Source organism: Dasypus novemcinctus, chromosome 23 (genome assembly GCF_030445035.2).
Source record: "Dasypus novemcinctus isolate mDasNov1 chromosome 23, mDasNov1.1.hap2, whole genome shotgun sequence".
Classification (NCBI taxonomy): domain Eukaryota; kingdom Metazoa; phylum Chordata; class Mammalia; order Cingulata; family Dasypodidae; genus Dasypus; species Dasypus novemcinctus.
In genome coordinates this window covers 14,439,063-14,460,768 of record NC_080695.1, presented here as the reverse complement: position 1 = coordinate 14,460,768, position 21,706 = coordinate 14,439,063, and the positions used below count along the sequence as shown (strand labels likewise).

Here is a 21,706-nt window from a genome sequence, read left to right as displayed (position 1 = left end):
TGCAGAGCCAGGCTGTTTGGGAGATTTGGAAGGCCAGTGGCTTCGGCGGCTGTCACGGCGCCCAGCGCTGGCTGCGGCTCTGCCCGAGTGGCTTGGGATGGCCGCGACGTACTTGTCCCTTTATAACGGGGATATTCAACGCGAAATGAAATGCAAACGCAGCGACCAGCAGCAGAAGTCTGGGGCTCGGGAACGCTCGCCGCCGCCTTCAGGCACAGCCACCTCCCCGCGCCCCAGCGCGCGCGCGTGGGAAGCGCCGAGCTCAGCGCGCGGGGAAGGCTGGCGCGGGGTCGCCAGGGATCCCGGGTCCGTCCTCCGCAGCCCTCCGCCCCACGGAAGCTCCACGACGATTTGCACGTGGGTCACGCCTACGGAGGAAACGACGTCCCTTTATCGAAAATGATTTTAATAGGTTTTCCTGCTTTTTTTGGCTTTAAAAGATAACTCATATTTTTCTCGAAATCTTTATCAAATACAGAAAGCCGCAGCGAGGAGTGTGGAGCGCCTGCAGACGCCCAGCTCTGGCGGTCTTGCCACCCGATGCGATCTAAGGATAAGGAAGAGAGGGGCCGGGCCGGGGGAGGGCGATTTTTGTCGTGAGTCGGTCGCAGCTCTGTGCATTGACTGGGCAGGGGGTCAATTGTGGGCCTGTGACTGCCAGGTGTCCCCGGCGTGGGCGTCACCGAGGCTCCTGCCTGGAGCTCCAAGGCCATGGCCCAAACCCACGCCGGAGGAACGGGGCACCTTCCATTCCGGAGTTGTAGGAAACGCCAAACAGAAACAGAATAGCAATTTTGAGCTGGGAAAACAGCGACGAGTTGGGATATTTCCTCCCTCGTGTGTCACGCCTTGCACGGACGTATTAGCCAGGTCGGGAGTGCGTTAAGCTGCAGTTCTGAAAGTCTGTGGTTTGGACCCGGTTTCGGGGGTTACTCTTTTTTTTTTTCATACTCGGACCTGGAAGGCAGCCAGAGTCTCGCGGCCTCGCTAAAAGAGCGCGCGCAGGAGCTGCGGGGCATTTGCCGCCGCCCCGGAAGGAATCCGGCTCCCCCCCTTGCGGGTTTCCCAGCGTCGGAGGGCGCCACTTACAGCCGCAACAAGAAGCCATCTTTTGTTTGTTTCAACCGTGTAGTTCACTTTTCAAAAACCATAGCAAGCGATGCCAGTGTTCCTGTACCTAGGGCACATAAAGTTTCCTTTCTTGATACCTGTACAAATGTCAAGACACACACCCGAGGGTCCACTTTCAAGGTGGGCCGCGCCGGGACGCAGACTTGCGGGTCCTCCGCACGCGTGAAGCGAGGAAAGGGTGGAATTCTCCCAAAGTTCCAACCTTTCCGAACCTGGGGCCTGAAGAGCGCTCGAGCGGCCACGGGAAGACACCTCGCTGCGCGGCCTCGGCGCCGGGGGCTTGGCGCGCTGGGCCGAGACTGCGCCGCGGGCCCCCACCCGCACCGAGGGCCGCGGGGCTCTGCCCCCGAGGCGCGCGCTTCCTTGTTCTTCTCAAGCAGCCTCACATTAAAAGGGATATGTGTGTGTGTGGTGTGTGTGTGTGTGTGTAATGCATTGCAGGAGGACTCGGTTACGAATCTAACTGTGAAATGGCTACACCCGCTCTCCAAATCCACGTGTTTATTGAAACACCCGCCTCGGTGCGCCTCGGCTCTGCGCAACCCCCGGGCGGCGCGGCGGGGCCCTGGGGATGGGAACGCAGCAACGCGAACGTCCTGCAGAATTTAAAACATACGTCAGTCATTGAGGCGGAGACCGCCAGGTCCGTAGCCGAACCGCCCCACCTGAGACCGGAGGCTTGACCTTGACGCCCGGCTGGACAGTGCCTTCCCGCGCCTGGCTTTCCCACTCGGCCTACGGATCCGACTCTGCGTCTCCTAGACACGGGTCCCGAAGGCTCCCGGATCCTCCGCGGAGGACGGAGCGCTCTGGGCGCTGATGAGCAGGGCTGGCCCTGCCCCCGCCGGGAGCACTTTCAGCCCACCTGGGGGAAGGGACCACCAAGTCCCTTTCCCGCCCCCCCCCCCCCCCCCCCCGCGTCAGCCTCCCCTGGGTTTTGTCCACAGGCCTTCCGGAGCACAGCTGTTGTTGCTGCAATAATAACACGATACCCAAGGCCGCGACAACACCACCATAAAGAGCTCGTTCTGGGGAGTGGAAATGGCTCAAGTCACTGGGCACTCACCTCCCATGTAGGAGGTCCCAGGTTCAGTTCCCAGGGCCTCCTAGAGAGAGCAAGCGAACAATGAACAGATGAGAGCTCCTAGAGAGAGCAAGCAAACAATGAACAGATGAGAGAACCATCCGGGAGAGGGGGGTAAATAAGATAAATATGTCTTTTTTTCCCCCCTCTCCATCCTTCCTTCTCACTTGCCCTCCACTTTCCCGTAGATACATCCGTAGACACGTGGCAAGATGTACCTAGCCGGGTAGCGCGCAGGCGCTCAACGCAGGTGTAGTGAATGAATCACTGAAGGCCTGAGGCGGCGGTGTCCTTTTACTGGTGAGGAAATTGAGGAGCAGGAAGACTAGAACTGTGCCCAAGGTCGAAGTCTTCATCTCTGGCAGAGAAGCAATTAGAGGCCAGGAGAATCTTCCACCCAGAGAGCTCCGACTTTCCTCCCAGAGCCATCACCTCCAACTTCAATCCCACAAGAGGTCCTGGCTTAGTCCTTTGTCAAAGACTGAAGAGGCCTAGACAAAGGGCAGGGTCCCAGGCACCCTCACGCCCACTCAGTTTCCTGGCAACCTAAGGGAGAGAGCATTTTGTGCAGGGCAATGTGGCTGCAGCAAAGTCAAACTCATATTACGGGCCCAGCAATTGTACTCCTAGAGGAAAATTAACACATATCCCCCAAGAAGCATAAATGCAGTTCTTTAATGCTCTAGCATTCATAAAGGAAAATTTGGGGAAACATTCTGTTGGGAAATAGTTAAATATATTAGTGATGGATCTAGGATGACCAAATACCTGAAAGTAACTTGTTTCTCTCCCTGTTGCTAGGATACAAAGAAAAGAATTGTATGTAAATCAGAAGGTAATGAAACGCAACCCTCTCTTTGGGTCAAATTCTGCTTTTGGTGGTCAAGAATGTCCTGTTGAAGCAATGAAGTAAGAAAACCAGCTTCAGCCAGTTGGCCGGACCTGCACAGAAGCAGCCCCTTGCTGTCCTCACTTCAACTTGCTTAATTAACATAGTAAAATTCCCACCCAGGGGTGGAGTTATCCGCCCCTTTTTTGATCATGCAATGTATGTGCAAGTATGATTTCCTGAACATGCTAATCATACAATTATATAATCAGCTATGTGTGTTCATCCATATGCATAAAAACTAATGCATAATCAAAGCAAATGCTAAGTAGTAACTTGGATATTTAAGCAAGAGTGGAACTGCAGCGCGGAGAGTCAGGTCTGAGTCACTTTAGACTGGCCTTGGCTCCTCACCTCTGCAGACGTAATAAATGTGAGTTTGCCTGACTCTCGTGTTGAAGTTTTCTTCCTGCCACCTCTGGTTATTCATAAAGGCCTTGCTCTGAGGCCTAACATTAGCTCAGTCTTCGTGTGGTATAATAAGGCAAATAAAAGAAGTGGTGGATTCTAAGCTGGAAATGTGTTCAAAACAGTTAAGTATGAAGGAAGAATGGGTTTGTTAATTTCCACCAAAAACCGCTAGAATTTTGATTGGGGTTCTGTTGAGTCTACACATTGTTTTTTTTTTTAAAGATTTATTTTCTCCCCCCGGCCCAGCCCCCCCCCCCCATTGTCTGCTCTCTGTGTCCATTCGCTGCGTGTTCTTCTGTGACCGTTTCTATCCTTATCAGCGGCACTGGGAATCTGTATTTCTTTTTGTTGCGTCATCTTGTTGTGTCAGCTCTCCCTGTGGGTGGCGCCATTCCTGGGCAGGCTGCACTTTCTTTCACGTTGGGTGGCTCTCCTTACGGGGCGCACTCCTTGCGCGTGGGGCTCCCTACGCGGGGGACACCCCTGCGTGGCACGGCACTCCTTTGCGCGCATCAGCACTGCGCGTGGGCCAGCTCCACACGGGTCAAGGAGGCCAGGGGTTTGAAGCCCAAATGATAGAGTGTCCGCCTATTACACACTGGTTTTTAAGAGAATTGACACCTTAGCAGTATCAGATTGTCCAGTCCATGACAATGGCGTATCTCTCCACTTATTTAGATCATTTTCAGTTTTGCTCAGTAGTGTTTGGGGATTTTCTGTTTAGAGGGCTATACCCCTTTATTAAATCTATACCTAATATTTTGTGTATTTTGATGTTACTATAAAATTTTATATTTATATTCATTTTTTTTGAGGTACTGAGGGTCAGGGATTAAACCTGGAGCCTCATATATAGGAAGCCACCACATTGGCTTCCCTGAGTTGATTTTGTTTTGCTTGTCGTTTGTTTCTGTTTTTTCAGGAGATACAGGAACTGAACCCAGGACTTCCCATATGGGAGGCAGGCACTCAACTGCTCAAGCCACATCCACTCCCCTATTCATTCATTTCTAATACACAGGGATACCGTTGGTTTTTATACTGGCTTTGCATCCTGTGACCTAATTTTAGCATTTGTTTTAAATAATCATTTTGTTAATTTCATATGGTTTTACATGCACAATCATGTCTTGTGCAAATAATGGCCATTTTTCCTTTTCTTCCCTAATCTTTATACATTTCATTTCTTATTTTTTTTTTACTTACATCACTGGCTATATTCCTCATTATAATATTAAGTAGAAATGCTGGAGGCAGACACCTGACTTTTCCCCTGATTTGGGGGAGAAAGCATCCAGTTTCTCACCATAATAAACGGCATGTAAAACTCCATATTTCCACATTTTATCTCTCAGTTTGGTGGTGCCTATGGGTCTTGAAGACTTTGGGGTCATTTTTCAGAAGTTTTCTGGGATCTTATTGCATGTTTAATTTTTTTATTTTTTTTTAAAGATTTATTTATTTATTTAATTCCTACCCCCCCCCCCCGGTTGTCTGTTCTCTGTGTCTATTTCCTGCGTCTTGTTTCTTTGTCCGCTTCTGTTGTCATCACCAGCACGGGGAAGTGTAGGCGGCGCCATTCCTGGGCAGGCTGCACTTTCTTTCACGCTGGGCACTCTCCTTACGGGGTGTACTCCTTGCGCGTGGGGTTCCCCTACATGGGGGACACCCCTGCGTGGCAGGGCACTCCTTGCGTGCATCAGCACTGCACATGGGCCAGCTCCACACGGGTCAAGGAGGCCCAGGGTTTGAACCTCCGCGGTGTGGTAGACGGACGCCCTAACCACTGGGCCAAGTCCGTTTCCCTGTATGTTTAATTTTTAAAACAGGATGTGATTCCTCCAGAAGGTTCTGCCTGATGCTCTCCCTGGAGCCATGAGTAGGGGCAATGGGAAGCAACTGGGTCTGAGTGAGGACCAGAGGTTCACTTAATGCAGGTCCCCTCCCCCAGTGAGGAAGATTCTGATCATGGAGAGGAAGTGTGTTCTCCCTAAGATCAGAGCAAGGCAAAGATGTCTGCTGTCATCCCTTACATGCCAAATCACTGCTTAACAGTCACCCATCATTGACCCCACAGAGGCTCACAGAGTTCCAACCCTTCTCAACCACAATCACTGATCCTTGAAGCCCAGAAAATCACAGAATGCATAGATCTTTAATTCCCAACCATATAGGACAGACACCCTAGAGCCCAGTCCCCTAATTAATCTCTTGATCGAACCCCTTATACCCATAATCACTGGTGCCTGTGCATCCCTCAATCTCTCAACATTTCAGATCCTGAAGTCTTCTTTCTCACACTGATCAGGATCCAGGTTTCTCCCATCTCCCTGGACCAAGAAGATCCTGCAGATCTGATTCTACTTTTCTTTTCTCCCTTTCCTGGGACCCTTGGAGTCATCTTTGAGCTGGACTCAGTAGTGTCTTAGAGGCGAAGAGTGTTCAACAGGTAGCAGCAAGACACTGCTTCTCTCCACCCTCACCCTCTGAAAACATCCTGATCACATGACTTTACCGCAGTGACCACATACCCTTTGAACACAAGTAAAGGCTGACAACACAAACACTCACAGATTCCAGATGACCACAAACCTTTCACACATGAAACCTGATATCACATGAGCAGAAATATACTCTGACTACACATACACATATCCTGACTACTCATACTCAGCAAAGAGTCTCACACATCCCACAATGACCATATACCCTGCAATCACACACAAATGCTCACAACAAACACACAGTCACATGAAAAGGAAACTTGGCTGTGCATGTGGGAACTTTGATCATGGAGTATCAGCATCAGCATGGATGCCTAGGCCTGGGATGGGATAGGCTTGTAACATAGCGACAAAATGTAGGGTGCTCTTGAATTGCAACTACATAAAGTCATGAGGGCTCTGCAGAGATGGCTGCTACAGTGGAGTGTGAAACAAGACAGAGGAGAAGCCAAGAGGACCTGAAATAGTGTTTAAGATGTGTCTTATGATGGCTTGGAGTTATGTACCCCAGAAAAACATGTTCTTAATATTAACCCATTCCTGCAGATGTGAACCCATTGTAAATAGGATCTTTTGATGACATTACTTCAGTTAAGGTGTGGTCCAACAGAATCAGGTTGGGCTTTAATCCAGATTACTGGAGTCCTTTATAAGCAGAGTGAAAGTCAGATGGAAGAGAAGCCACAGGGAGCAGCCAGAAGCTGGAAGTCAATGGAGCCCAGAAGAGAAAGGAAAGCCAAGAAGGCCCAGATCGCTGGCAGCCAGTCCCAGAATGCCACAGTCTTGAGGGAGAAAGCATCACCTTGCTAACATCTTGAGTTTGGACTTTGCTTAGCCTCAGAACAGTGAGCCAAAAATTTTCCCTTTGTTTAAGACTTCCAAATGTATGGTATTTTTTTAGTAGCTAGGATACTAAAACATATCTAATACAAATTGACCAGCAAAAAATTAAAATGAAATAGCTTTTCACTTAAAGTCTATTTTAGTTGATATTAGCATACCAACCCCAGCTCTCTTTTGGTTATTATTTGCATGGAATATTTTTTCCATCCTTTCCCTTTCAAACTATTTCTGTTTTTTAAATTTAAGGTGTCTTGTGTAAACAACATGTAGTTGGGTCAGGGTTTTTCATACATTCTACCAATTTCTGCCTTTTGATTGGATAATTTAAGCCATTTACATTTAAAGTAAATATTGATAATGCACGCTTTCTGCCATTCTGTCATTTGGATTTTATAACTTTTTTTAAAAGATTTATTTTTATTTATTTCTCTCCCCTTCCCCCCAGTTGTCTACTCTCTGTGTCCATTCACTGTGTGTTCTTCTGTGTCCGCTTGTATTCTTGTCAGCAGCAAGAGGAATCTGTGTCTCTTTTTGTTATGTCATCTTGCAGTGTCAGTTCTCCATATGTGTGGTGCCACTCCTGGGCAGGTTGTGCTTTTTTCACGCAGGGTGGCTCTCCTTATGGGGCGCAGTCCTTGTGCATGGGGCTCCCCTATGCAGGGGACACCCCTGCATGGCAGGACATGCCTTGTGTGCATCAGCACTGCGCACAGGCCAACTCACCACATGGGTCAGGAGGCCTGGGGTTTGAACCCTGGACCTCCCAGGTGGTAGGTGGATGCTCAACCCATTGAGCCAAGTCTGCTTACCTGGATTTTATAACTTTTACATTTTTTGTCCTTCATCTTACTGCCTACATTTGTGTTTAGTTGAGCTTTTGTAGTGAAACATTTAGGATTGTTTCTCATTTCCTTTTGTGTATAATTTTTAAATACTTTCTTTGTGGTTACAATGGAGTTTAAATTTAACATCTTAGCTCTATAACAATAATGCTTGATTTGATACCAACTTAACTTCAATAGCATATGCAAACTATATTTTTATGCGCCTCTCACCATCCACTGTATGTTGTTTTTGTCACAAATTACATCTTTATACATTATTTACCCAACATCATAGGTTTATAACTGACTTTTATTTATTTATATTCTAGATCATTTAAGAAGTAAAAAGTAGTACTAACATTTGTATTTACCCATATAGTTACATTTGCCAAAGAGCTTTATTTCTTCATGCAGCTTTGAGCTACTGCCTAGTGTCCTTTTCTTTCAACCTGAAGCACTCTCTTTAGCATTTGTTGCAGGGCAGGTTAAGTGGTGTTGAACTCCCTCAGCCTCTGTTTATGTGTGAAGGTCTTAATCTCTCCCTCATCTGTGAGGGAAATTTTTGACAGATACAGAATTTCGTTTTCTTTCAGCACTTTAAATTTCTCTTCCCATTGAGAAATCAGCACTTAATCTCATTGAGGCTCCCTTGTACATGATGCATTGCTTCTCTCTCTCTCCCCCTCTCTCCCTGTCTTTCTCTTTTTTAGGAGGTACCAGGGATTGAACCCAGGACCTCGTATGTGGGAACCAGGTGCTCAACCACTGAACTACATCTGCTCCCCTGCTTCTCTCTAGCAGGTTTCAGGATTCTCTCTTTGTCTTTGGCATCCTCCTTGGAGTGTATATTATGTCTTTTGTTAATTTGGGGAAATTTTCCCCATTATTTCTTCAAATATTGCTTTTGGCCCTATCTCTTTTTTTCTTCTGGGACTTCTGTAAGGCATATATTGGTCCTTTTGATGGTATCCCACAGGTCTCTTAGACCTGCTCACTTTCTACATTCATTTTTGTTTCTGTTCTTCAGATCAGATAATTTCAATTGCCCTCTTTTCAAATTCTCTGATTATTCCTTCTGCCAGTGCCTATGAGCTGTTGGACCTATCCATGGAATTTTTTATTTCAGGTTCTGTATTTTTCAATCCAAGCATTTCTGTTTGGTTCCTGTTTATAATCTATATTTCTTTATTTAAATTGACATTTTGTTCATATATCATTTTTCTGATTTCCTTTAGTCCTTTGTCAGTGTTTTCCTTTAGCCCATTGAGGGACTTTTTAGAGATTATAATAATAATAATAAAATCTTTGCTTGGTATGTCCAATACCTGGTATTCCTCATTGATGGCTCCTCTTTATTTTATTCCTCTGAGTGGGCCATCTTTTCCTGGTTCTTCGTATGCCTGTGATTTCTTCATTGAAATCTGCACATTTTAACATTTGAAAGTAGTAACTCTAGAAATCAGATTCTCCCCCTTCTCCAGGGTTTGCTGGTTTCTTTTTCTTCTTCTTCTTATTCTTGAAGGCTATAGTAGTCTATATGTTTAGTGATTTTTCCAAACAATTTATACAAAGACTAATCCTGGACATATGTAGTTGCTGAAGTCTCTGTTCCTTAAGCTTGTATTCAGCTAACTCAGCTAGTGTTATGACAAGATTATCTTCAATGCCAGGAGCGAACAGCAACAACAAGCAAAAAGAAAGCATCCTTTCAACAAACTGTGTTCGTGTTTGTGCTCTCCTTCAGCACTAACAAGCTGTAGAGTGGGCCTAAATAACAGCCTGAGGTGAAAACATAAGGTCCTCTGAGATCTTTTCTGATAATTTGTCTTGTCCTGGGATGCATGTGTGGCCTTCTCAATTAACCTATATATACAGATACTCCAAATGTGCTCAACTTCCTCTAGGAAAATTCACAGCCTTTCCAACCTGTCCGGGTGTTGTTGCATAGGTAATCCTTTGCCCCAGGTAGCTGAGGCTTGACTGTTTTCTTATGGTGTTTACGTAGCCCTGTCAGCTCTGTCGACATCAGAGTAAGTTCTAGGACTGGTGAGACAGAGACGGGTGCCCTTCAGGCTGCCATATGATGCATTGGTGAAGGCATGTTTTATATCTGTCTTTGTCGATGAAAATAATAATGAGAAAGATCCCTTTGCCTCTGCCTTGATATCTTTTCCAAAGTGCCAGTGGCTTTTATATGTCTTCTGTTAAGGGAATTTTAAAGCTTTGCCTAATTCTCTAAAGGCTTTCTTGGTGCTTGAATACCTAAGACCAACCTAGAATAAACAAGTGCCCTACTTTTACTTTATACTTCTTCAGTAGTCAAGGAGCATCAGGGTTCTGGACCACTGAAGGGTCTTTCCAGTGGTCTGTAATCTTAAAGGTTTTTCCACATCAATTTAAGAAGCTAATCCCATTCCTGTCTATATTCAGGGCAACTACAATTGCAGCCTTTGGGTGGCAATTTCTCTCCCCAGCATTCTCCTCAGAGCCTTAGCTATATCCTTATTGCGAAGAGTATAAATCAGAGGATTCAGAGTGGGCGTAATGATGCTGTAAAACACAGAGACAACTTTGTCTAGCAGTGGCGTGTGCTGGGACCTGGGCCTTATATATGTGATGATGCCACCACCAAACCAGAAGAAAACCACAGTGAGGTGAGAGCTGCAAGTGGCAAAGGCATTTCTCGAACTCCCAGCTGAACGCATGTGAATGACACTGTGGAGGATGAGGGCATAGGATGCAGAAATCAGGAGGATGGGGAAGAGGAGGAGCAGGATGCTGCTGATGTACACTGTGGTCTCAAAAACAGCAATGTTTCCACAAACTGACCTCAAAACAGCTGGAAGTTCACAGTAGAAGTGGTGGATTTTCCGAGGCTCACAGAAAGGGAAGTGCATCAAAATTACCGTGAGGATTAGGGAGTGCAAAGATGCTCCCCACCATGACATGACAGCCATTATCAGACCCACCTTTCTGGTCATGAGGACAGTATACCGCAGAGGATGACAGATGGCAACATAGCGGTCATAGGACATGAGGGCTAGGAGAAGACACTCTGCTCCACCTACAGACAAGTAGAGGAAGTGCTGGGTCGCACAGCCCACAAAGGAGATGGACTTCCTGCCAGAGAGGTAGTTGGTGGCCATCTTGGGGATGGTTGTGGAGACGTGCATCAGGTCCATGAGGGAGAGCTGGCTAAGCAGGAAGTACATCGGTGTGTGGAGCCGGGGATCGGCACAGATGAGGAGAATGGTGAGGGTGTTACTGCTCACTGCCGTGAGGAAGACCACCATGGTCAAGGAGAAAAGAAAAACGTGAGTGAGGGAGTCATCAAAGAGCCCTTCAAGGATGAAGTCTGCCAGGAACGTCTGATTCCCCTGCCACATCCCCTCGTTCTCAGTCCCTGGGGAAACAGGAAGTGGACATGGTCTGTGATATCAGAAATACTGGGGTTCACCACACATTGCAATAAGTATTCTTTGATCTAAGAAAGAATTTATGGAGAGAAGTGTTTTTACATGTGTAATTATTCAACAGCTTTAATTATTGAAATAGCCTTTTAAAAAGAGATAACTTAAAATCTTTCTTCATATGTATAATCACACTGTTCCAGAATATCTAAACTCTATTAAGTGCTAAAACATTTTTCTTTTGATTATTTTATCAGTTATGATTTTAACCAGAGAAGCAGAACTACTAGAAACATGTACACATACACATACATATACATATATATATATATATATATATATATATATACATGTGTGTGTATGTAAGTGTAGTGGGTTTTGTTACAGTAATTTGGCCTTACACAATTGTGGGGTGTGGTTAAGAAGTCTCTGTAAAGCTGTTGTCTTCCGATGATGGAACCTGAAGGTCACAAGTCAAGGGGTCAGAAAGGGATGATGGATATAAAGTGCAATGGAAAAAGAGTGAGCTAGAACTAACAAAGCATGACCTGTAACCTCAAGATGAAACTCATTTTATTTCTTGTTGCTTCTGGAATTGTGGTGTAGGCTTCTTAAAGAAGTATGAGTTCTTCTTGATGGGGCTAAACACACACCACTGGCTCAGAAGTCAGAGAGGCTAAAGTATGATATAGGAAAGGAAGAATAGCTGAATGCCAGCTGCTGTTTCACACCAGTGAGTGGAGTCAGCAGATCATTAACAATATGTGCAAACTACAAAATGGCTGCTTCTATTCTGCCTTGTAAATCTCCCCAAAATGACTTTGTGGCCCAGAATCATATAGAAAAAGAAAAAAGAGAATTCTGGAGTGAGTGACTTCAGCAAAAATATCAGAGTAGGCAGCTCACAAGTCTGTCCCTGCACAGAGACACTGAAAAAAATGGGCAAAATTTGTCAGAACTCTGGCAAATGGTCAAAGGTTTATAGTAATAAAGAAAACATGGAATCTAGGAAGAGACAACTTAAAAATGGTAGGTGAGCTTTATGGCATTTTTATTTGCCCTTGTCCCACCCCGCTCACTTGGCTGAGTGGCAATCTTGAAGATAGCAGGTCATGTTCATATTGTGGAATCTTGGTTCTTGAGGGATTAGACAAGATCTTATTCTTAAAGAATTGTGTTTTTCTGTTTTCACCTATCTGAGGGCTACCTGAAGTGATGGCACCTAACTTGGAACTCTCTCAGGACAGAAAAGTGGGCAACTCAGAAGGCATGCCTCAAATAATGAAAGATAAAAGAGCAAGCCACTTCTGTCTGAGCAAAAGATTATGTTTGAGGAAAACAATAAATATGCCAAAAGCCTTAACTCTTTAGAAGAATTATTTGAAGAATTTTTAAAAGGATTAAGGCATTGAAATGCTACCTAGAATACCAGGAAATTTATTTATTTATTTATTAGTTGTTTTTTTTTAAGGAGGTATCAGGGATTGAACCCAAGACATTGTACGTGGGAAGTAGGCATTCAACTATTTGATCTACATCCTTTCCCATATACCAGGGAATATAAAAAGCTATGTACCTGCCCCAAGAAGACTCATGCTCTGACAAGACTTAAGAAGACCCTAACCTTTTATTCTGGCTGATCTTTTGGCTCAATGCAAGCAGGAATTGAAGGCTAGTATAAAGTTGTAAATGGTCTGGCTAAACTTTGAAAGAATGCCCAACACAGAGTCAATCTGCTAACACTGGGAAGCTTTTGGTTTTTGGGCTCCATGCTTTCAGAGAAATCTCTGTCAAAATCCTAGCTGACCACAAGCCAAAGCAACAGAGACTTCAGAGACCACACATGACAAAGAATACAGACTTTAAAAAATAGTTTAGAAAAGTCATTAAACAGACAACTGCAACCCATGCAAGCAACAAAAACAAACCCTGAGGATGGGAAGAATCTGATTTCCAGAGCGACCACATTAAAAAACAAATTATACAGATTTCAACAACAACAACAACAACAACAACAACATAAGCATGAAAGAATCAAGCAAGTGTGGCCCATTCACAGGAAAAATTAAGAGAAACTGTCTCTGAAGAAGCACCCACATTTCACTTACCAAAAGAAGACTTTAAATCTTAAATATTTTCAAAGATCTGAAGGAAGCCATGGAATAAGAGCTAAAGGAAACAAGGAGGACAATAAAGAGAATATCAATAAAGAGAATTTATAATTGGGAACCAAAAATAAATTCTGTAACTGAAATGAAGATCTCACCAGAGTTTCAACAGCAGATTTAAGGAGAACGAATAAAGAATCAGCAAACTTGAAAATAAGTCTATTTAAATCATTCAAATGAGGAGGGTACATTTTTAAAATGAAGAGAGTTTAAGAGACATGGGGGACACCATCAAGTATATGAACATATGTATAAGGTGTGTTAAAGAAAGAAATGAGTTGGTGGGAGAAAGAATATTTGAAGAAATAATGTCTGAAAATGTCACAGATTTGATGAAAGACATGTTTCTACAAATGCAAAAATGCAACCAACTCCAAGCAGGAGAAACATAAATTGATCCCCACTGAGACATATTATATTTAAGCAGTCGAGAAACAAAAAAATCTTGAAAGCAGCTAGAGAGATGCTTCCCATCATGGACAATCACGTACAAGGAATCTTCAATAAGATTACCAGCCAATTTCTCAGCAGAGCCATGGAGATAGAAGTCAGTGACATATTTAAAGTGCTAAAAGAAAAAAAAGCTAAAATTCTATATCCAGCAATATTTCCCTTCAAAAATGAAAGAGAAATTAAGTTGTTCCCAGATAAAGAAAAGCTGAGGGATTTCACCACTAGAAGACCTTCCCTATAAGAAAAGGTAAAGGACGTCCTCCTAAAAGAAATATAAGGACAATAGACACTCATGTGAAGGCGTACAAAGTAAAAAGAACACTGGCAAAGATGATTACATAGATGTTTTAGTTTCCCAGCTGCTAAAACAAATGCGCAATGGTTTGGCTTAAACTGTAGGAATTTACTGGCTCACAGTTCTGAGGCTAGGTGTTATAAAAAATCACGGCATCAGCAAGGTGATGCTTTCTCCCCGAAGAATGAGGCATTCTGGGGCTGGGTGCCAGTGCTCCTGGCTACTTAATTTTTCTGTCATATGGCAGTGAATATGGTGGCATTTTCTCTTTTTTCTTCCAGGTTCCATTAAGTTCTAGTTTCTAGCTGCTCACCGTGGCTTCTTTCCTGTGTCCAATTTCCTTTGCTTGAAAGGGTTTCAACTATATTCAGTTAAGATCTACCCTTATTCACTTTGGGAACACCTTACCTAATAACATCTTCAAAGGTCCTACTTACAAATGGGTTCATGCTCACAGAACCAAGAGTTAAGACCTGAACATGCCTTTTATGGGGGACATGATTCAATACCCAACAATAGATAAATACAAAAGTCAGTATTATTGTATTTTGATTTGTAAATCTTCTTTTTCCCTATATGATTTAAAAGACAAGTGCATAAAATAATAATTGTAAATCACAATGTTTAATTTGCAACAATAGCAATATAAGAGGGGAGCAATGGAGATGTATAGGAATTGCTTATTATAGTCAAGAAGGTATTAATTCAAAATAATTATTATAGGTTTAAGAGATTAACCGTAATTGTCTGAGTAACCACTAAGAAAATAATTAAACTGTAAGGAAAAGAAAATAAGCAAGAAATCAAAATTTTGCACTATAAAAAAACAAACTCAAAAGAAGGAGTAATGGAGGAATTCAGGGTCAAAAAAGATGAAAGACAAAAAAAAAATCTTTCCTTACTGGTAATTACTTTAAGGGAAAATGGATTAAACTCTCCAATTAAAAACAGAGCTTGGCATAATGGACTTTTAAAAATGATCCAACTATATGCTGTCTACAAGAGACTCACTTTAAATCCAAAATCATATAGTTTAAAACTGAAAGACAGGGCAAAGATATATCCATCAAGAAGATATAACAATTATAACATGTTTTCAGATTTTAAATCCTGATCTTTAAATTCATATGCAGTTACAAGGGACCAGAAATAGCCCCCAAAGTGGAAAAAGTAGAACAAAATTGGAGAATTTATAATTTCTAGCTTCAAAACTTACTACAAAATTTATTACAAAGTTACAGTAATCAAGACAGTGTAGTATTGGCATAAGGATAGACATATAGATCAATAGGATAGAATTGAGAGCCCAAAAATTGTCCATACAACTATGGTCAATTGATTTTCAACAAAGTTTTCAAGACCAATGGGGAAAGAATCTTTAACAGTGGTGCTGGATTGGGGAGTGGATATGGCTCACCTGATACAGCATCCACCTACCATATATGAGGTCCAGAGTTCAATCCCAGGGCATCCTGGCCCATGTGGTGAGCTGGGCCATGTGCAGAGCTGCTGTGTGCAAGGAGTGCCATGCCACACAGGGGTGCCCCCGTGTAGGGGAGCCCCCTGCACAAGGAGTGCACCCCACAAGTGGAGCTGCCCCATGTGAAAAAAGCACAGCCCGCCCAGGAGTGGCACTGCACACATGGAGACTGACACAGCAAGATGACACAACAAAAATTTCCCGGTGCTACTGAGAATGCAAACGGACACAGAACACACAGCAAATGGACACAAGAGAGCAGACAATGGGATGGGGGAGGGAAAGGGAGAGAAATATATAAAAATAAATCTTTTTAAAAAACAAAAACAAAAAACAATGGTGCTGGAAATCCACTTGCAAAAGAATGAAGTTGGGACCTAAATCCTGCCATATACAAAAATTAACTAAAATGAATCAAGGACCTAAATATAACAGCTAAACGTGTAAAATTCTTAGAAGAAAACATAGGGATAAATCTTCATAACTTATAATTTGACTATAGATTCTTACATATGACACCAAAAGCACAAACAACAATAAAAAATTAGACTTCATAAATTAACAATTTTTTAAAATTAATTTTTGTACATCAGTGAGCATTATCAAGAAAGTAAAACCTACAGGATGGGAAAACATAGTCACAAATCCTATATCTCATACAGGTCTATTATCCAGAATATATAAAGAACAGTCACAATTCAACAACAAAAAGATAAACAACCCAATCAAAAATAGGCAAAGAATTTGAGTAGATAGACATTTTTCCAGGTAATATACACAAATAGCCAACAAGCAGTGAGCCAACAAGATGCTCACCTTGCATTAGGGAAATGCAAATCAAAACCACAATGAGATACTACTTCACACCCACTAGTGTGGCAAAAACAACAATAATAATTTTTAAAGCATAAGATAACAAGTGTTTTCCCAAGAAATTGGGATCCTTATTCATGGCGTTGGGAATGTAAAATGGTGCAGCCACTGCAGAAACGGTTAGTGATCTCTTAAAAAGTTAAACAGAATTACCATGTGGGCCCAGCAATTCCACTCCTGGGTAAATACCACCCAAAAAAATTGTTAACAGGTACTCAAACAAATGCTTTCACAAATGTTCATATTAGCACTATTCACACTAGCCAAAAGGTGGAATTAACCCAATGTTGATCGACAGATGAATGAATAAACAAAAAGTGGTATATACTTAAAAGGAATATTATTCTGCCATAAAAACAAATGAAGTACATATCGATGAACCTTGCAAACGTTATGCTAAGGGAAAGATGCCAGACACAAAATATCACATATTGCATGATTCCCTTTATATGAAATACCCAGAATACCTAAATCTATAGAGATAGAAAAAGATTAATGGTTGCCACGGGTTGGTGGTAAAAGGGTGTGAGGACTGACTAATTAACTGGTACAAGGTTTCCTTCTGGGGTGATGAAAATGTTTGTGAATTTGATAAAAAGTGATGATTACACAACACTGTGAAAGTAATTAACGCAGTGATGTATACTTTAAATGGTTAATTCTCTGTTATATGAATTTCATCTCAATTTTTGAAAAAGTGAAACATTTGAACAAATAAAGGGGTGGGGTGGATTCTGGGGAATGTGGTCCATCCTACCGAAGTTGTCACCATTACAAAGCCACTACAGTCCCTTCCTTGTCAATTTGGCAGCCATACATTTCCCTTTTCTTACTGGAAGGGATGCTTATTTGGTTATGGATTTGTCTTCCTTGTCTGCAGTGCTGATGTCAAAACTACGATCTTACACAATACCTCCTTCCCAATGATGGTATTCCACACAGCATTGCTTCTGACGCAGAAACTCGTTTCACAGCACATCAAGTGTGGAAATGGGCCCATGCTCATGTAATCCATTGGACTTACCATGTTCCCCAACATCCTAAACAGATGGCTCAATAAAATGGTGCCACAGCTTTGAAAAGACATTACAGCACCAGACAGGAGGCAACACCTTGCAGGGTTGGGGCAGTGTCTTCCAGGATGTGGTATATATTCTAACTTTGCATCTGATTTATGGTGCTGTTTCCCCCGTAACTAAGATCCATGGGACCAGGAATCAAGGGATGGAAATGGGATCCTTTCACTATAACCTCTGATGATGCACCAGCAAAAATTTTCCTTCCCATCTCCACATTTTTAGGCTCTCCTGGATTAGAGATCTTATTCCAAAGGGAGGAAACTTCTACCAGAAGCCATAATAGTAACTTCTTTGTACCGAAAGTTGAGACTGCCACCTTGCAACTTTGGGCTCCTCGTACCAACTGATGGACAGAGAAAGGGGTTACTTTACTAGTTGAGGGAGATCCTGACTATCAGGGAAATCTGAACTGCTGCTACACAATGAGGATAGGGAGGAGTATGTCTGGAATGCAGGAGATAGTCTAGGGCTCCCCTTTGTATTCCATGTTCTGTGATTAAAGTCAATGGAAATCCACAACAACCTAATCCAAGCAGAGTTGCAAATGGCTCTGATCACCCCACCAAAGAACCATGACCAGCTAAGGTGCTTGTTGAAAACAAAGGGATTACAGACTGGGTGGTAGAAGGTAGTTGCAAATACCAGCCAGGGCCACGTGAGCACTTGCAGAAACAAGACTGTAACACCTATGGATATTTTCTCCTTATTTTGATATAAATATTTTGTATTTATGTTAAACAAATATCTTGCTTGTTTTCTTACCCTCTATAATTCTCTAATCTAACACTATTCATAAAAGTTAACTTCATATTTCAGTATTTAAGTTCAGGATATAAAAGGAGGAGAATGAATGTCATTGAGGACAAAAAGAAAAAAGAATTTTGTATATCATGGGGAAAGGTTAGTGTGGTTTTTCATCCTCTTTTTTGGGAGAAGGTTAGCATGTTTTTGGTTGTACATGGGAGAGTTATGTTAGGTGGAAAGATGCCTTTGGTATTTTCTTTATTTGGAGATTAAACATGGTTTAAAGAGATGCATATGGCACATAACAAAACCATCATTGCATGTACCTGAAGACAAACAAGAGACGTGCCCTAGGTAGATCTGACAGTCTTCATATTTTGGATCAGGTTGAAAAAACTAGTACTGTAACATTTCATCATCCAAACATCCCAACCCACCCTTTATCAAATTCTCACATGAATACTAATCAGATTGAGAGTTTGGTCTCCATGGTGGAGCATGAGTAAAAAAGTAATCATCTATATTGATACCCCAAATACCTGCCCTATCCCTCTAGACATTTTCCCTTCTAACAGCTCTTCCTAGATCTTCATGCATTCCAGATTACTGATTTACTTTTTAAAGCAAAGGACTCAGAACTGAATGAATTTTATGAAGTATAATTTTACCAGCCGGAAGGAACTCACACCCACTATCTTTCTCTTTCTCCCATCACAGCCCAGGAACTCAGCTTTCGGGCTGTCACCTCACACTGTTATTTCAAACTCAGCTTCTTGTGGGCCAAGAGCCCAACTTTCCCCACGCTCCCCTGGTCACTCAGATTCAGGTGAGGTCTCCGTTCACCTCCCTTTGACATAGGTCTCCATCGATTTCCCACCTCTTTCCTCATCAATGCCGCCTTTCTCAGGATCTCCACGATGTGCACTGTCATCGTCCGCCTTTCTCAGTCTCTCCCCACTTAGGAAACTCTCCCCACGGGTCCCCGTTCTGATCGTGGTCTGCAAGTGACTGTCTCTGCTTTCTCAGGATGCCTTCCCCATGGGCCGAGCACTCTCACCTCCACTGGAGGGGTGGGGAGGAAGCTGAGAGATGCCCTGGCGTCCAGCAGAGGTTTCCAGGGCCCGACATGACCTTACCTGGAACTTCCCCTGCAGATGCCTGTGGGCAGAGCAGGTAGAGCAGTGGAGTGGGGAGGGCAGGACGGGTCCTCATCAGCTCCTGCGTCGGCCCCTGAGGGTCAGAACAAGGCTTTTCTGAGGTGTCCTTGGGCGTCCAACTCCTGTGCCCTGGCATAGAGGACATTGTCCACGACACGGTCATCCTTCATTTGCCCCCATTGTCCTTGGATGGGGCAGCAGCAGGGGCAGCAGTGCGTGCAGGTCTCTAATGCTCTCGGCTGTGTACTTAGACTTCCATTTCCGTCAGCACACATCAGGACGCAGTTGAGTGAGGAGCTTCTTTAACCCTAGCACTTGGGCTCTTGCATCATGCCTCTGCTTCCCTGGGCTCCACACCTAAGCCTGAGCCACCTCTCCATCCCAAGATGGCACGAGAGCTTGGGCAAGAGCAGCGTCCATTAGTGTCACCTGATGAAGAAGCTACATCTACCACCAGCTTAATCATCCACGTGTCCCAGAGTCCCAAGAAGACCTCTTTTGAATTTTCTGCTGTTCAGATCACCCAAGGTGCTCTCTTCTCAGCGTTCTGCCTCCTTCCCTCCTTAAAGGGATGTGCATTCGGCTCTAGCACTGGAGCTTTTAGAATAAGCCTCTTCCTGACAGTGAATGTTTCTTCAGTGGCCATCACAGGGGCTGGACTCAGGACAGACTCGACCTGACAAGAGCCAATCGTGAAGGAAGAGGAACACCTTCAGACTGTGGGAAAAGAAACATCCCTGCAACCCAGAGGACCTACGAGGCCAGCTAAGGGGACTTGAGGACACTCATGTGCACCAGGGATTCCAGCCCAGAGGGCGCAGCCGGGTCCCTTCTGGAGGCCACCCCTCCAGGTGCCAATTAGACTGCGCTGACGCACTGAGGCAAGCGTTCCCAAAGGGCTTTCCTCGTCATTTGTTTATAAGGGCCAGGGGAATGAGGTAGTTTGGGGACTGGAACTCAGAAGATAATCTGGGAATATTCCCTGCAGGGGCCAATGAACCTCAGAGAGAAATGATTCTTAGAGTCCCTGGCTTGTGTTTCCCTGTGGAATCCAATCTCTAGCCCCTTTCCACCCAACCCTTTTGAGAAGTCAGCCTTGCAGAAGCATCCGTCTCCACTGCCTACCCAAACCCATCTGAGGGTTTTCCCATGGGCCATATTTTAGAAAAGAAGTAAGAAAGTGGACGTGGGCCACTCTCACTAGTGTTTCCCACCCTAGGTGTTTCCCACCATATGTCAACTGTATAGACTACAATAATGTAACATGTTGAGAGATTTCAGCTACAAGAGTAAAAGAAGAAAAGGGCTTACACTTCCCTTACTCTCACGTCATTCTCGTACCCTGCCTTTCCTCTCTGTTATGAAAATATGCTGAGCTATTCTTTCTTTATCTCAACTCAGACACTAAATTATCTTATTTCACTGAGTTTATATGACTCTATAATGCTTCTTATCCTTTGACTGAATTCATTGTCTCATCACTTCTTTTCAAAACCTACTGTCTAATGCTTTTGGCTGGTACCCTCATTCTTTCAAACATGTTACATATTTCTCTGTTTAAGGCAGCTATGACATATAATTCATTCATTCATTTTTAGGGAAAGTATTTGATGAGCACCTGCTGTGTCCTAAGCACTGTATCGGGTAGCATGTCTACAGTGGTTAACAAGCAAGCATATTCCCTTCCCTGTGAAATTTATGGATTAAACACATAAAGAAACAAATGTATTATATCAAATTGTGTTAAGGTTTGTATCAACCAGTAGACTTCAAATGCAAGTGACATAAAATTAAACTTATACTACTTTAAAGGAAGAGTGTGGATCACAGAAATGAATAAGACAGAAATTAACTCAGGGGAAACGGATGTGACTCAAGCGGTTGGGCACACACCTCCCACATGAGAAGCCCTAAGTTTGGTTCCTAGTGCCTCCTAAAAAAAAGAAGACGAGCAAATACAATGGGTAGATGACACAGCAAGCAGAGAGATGAGGGAGCCATCTCGGGGTGGGGATTTAACTCAGAACCAGTTAGATCCAGTAACTTGAATAATGTCAGTGCTCTCTTTTTCTATCCCTCATCTTGCCTTGGGTCTATGTGTTGATCTTCTTTTCTAAGATTTCCATATGGTGGGGACACATGACAGTTGGAAGCTCTGATGACATGCTAATGGCTTGAAATCCAACTTAGAACACTCCAGGGAAGAAATCTGTTTGACCAGACTTTATCCTTGTGGCCACCCCTTGGAGAAGTCTCTGTATCCCAGAGCCTGGGTTCACGTGCCCATGTCTTACTGGGGTTTGAAAAGTAGGGAAGTGATAGAACCATGTGAACTAGGAATGTAGTAGTAGAAAGGAAGAA

The 21,706-nt window shown here is 43.5% G+C and overlaps 1 protein-coding gene across 1 annotated transcript; it reads right to left on the bottom strand.

Annotated features, from left to right (window-relative positions):
• Nucleotides 1-10,121: 10,121 nt before the first annotated feature.
• LOC101442786 (olfactory receptor 2AE1-like) lies at nucleotides 10,122-11,072 on the bottom strand. The gene has a single exon (XM_012526832.1). The coding sequence runs from the start codon at nucleotides 11,070-11,072 to the stop codon at nucleotides 10,122-10,124; it is 951 nt and encodes a 316-aa protein (XP_012382286.1).
• Nucleotides 11,073-21,706: the final 10,634 nt, after the last annotated feature.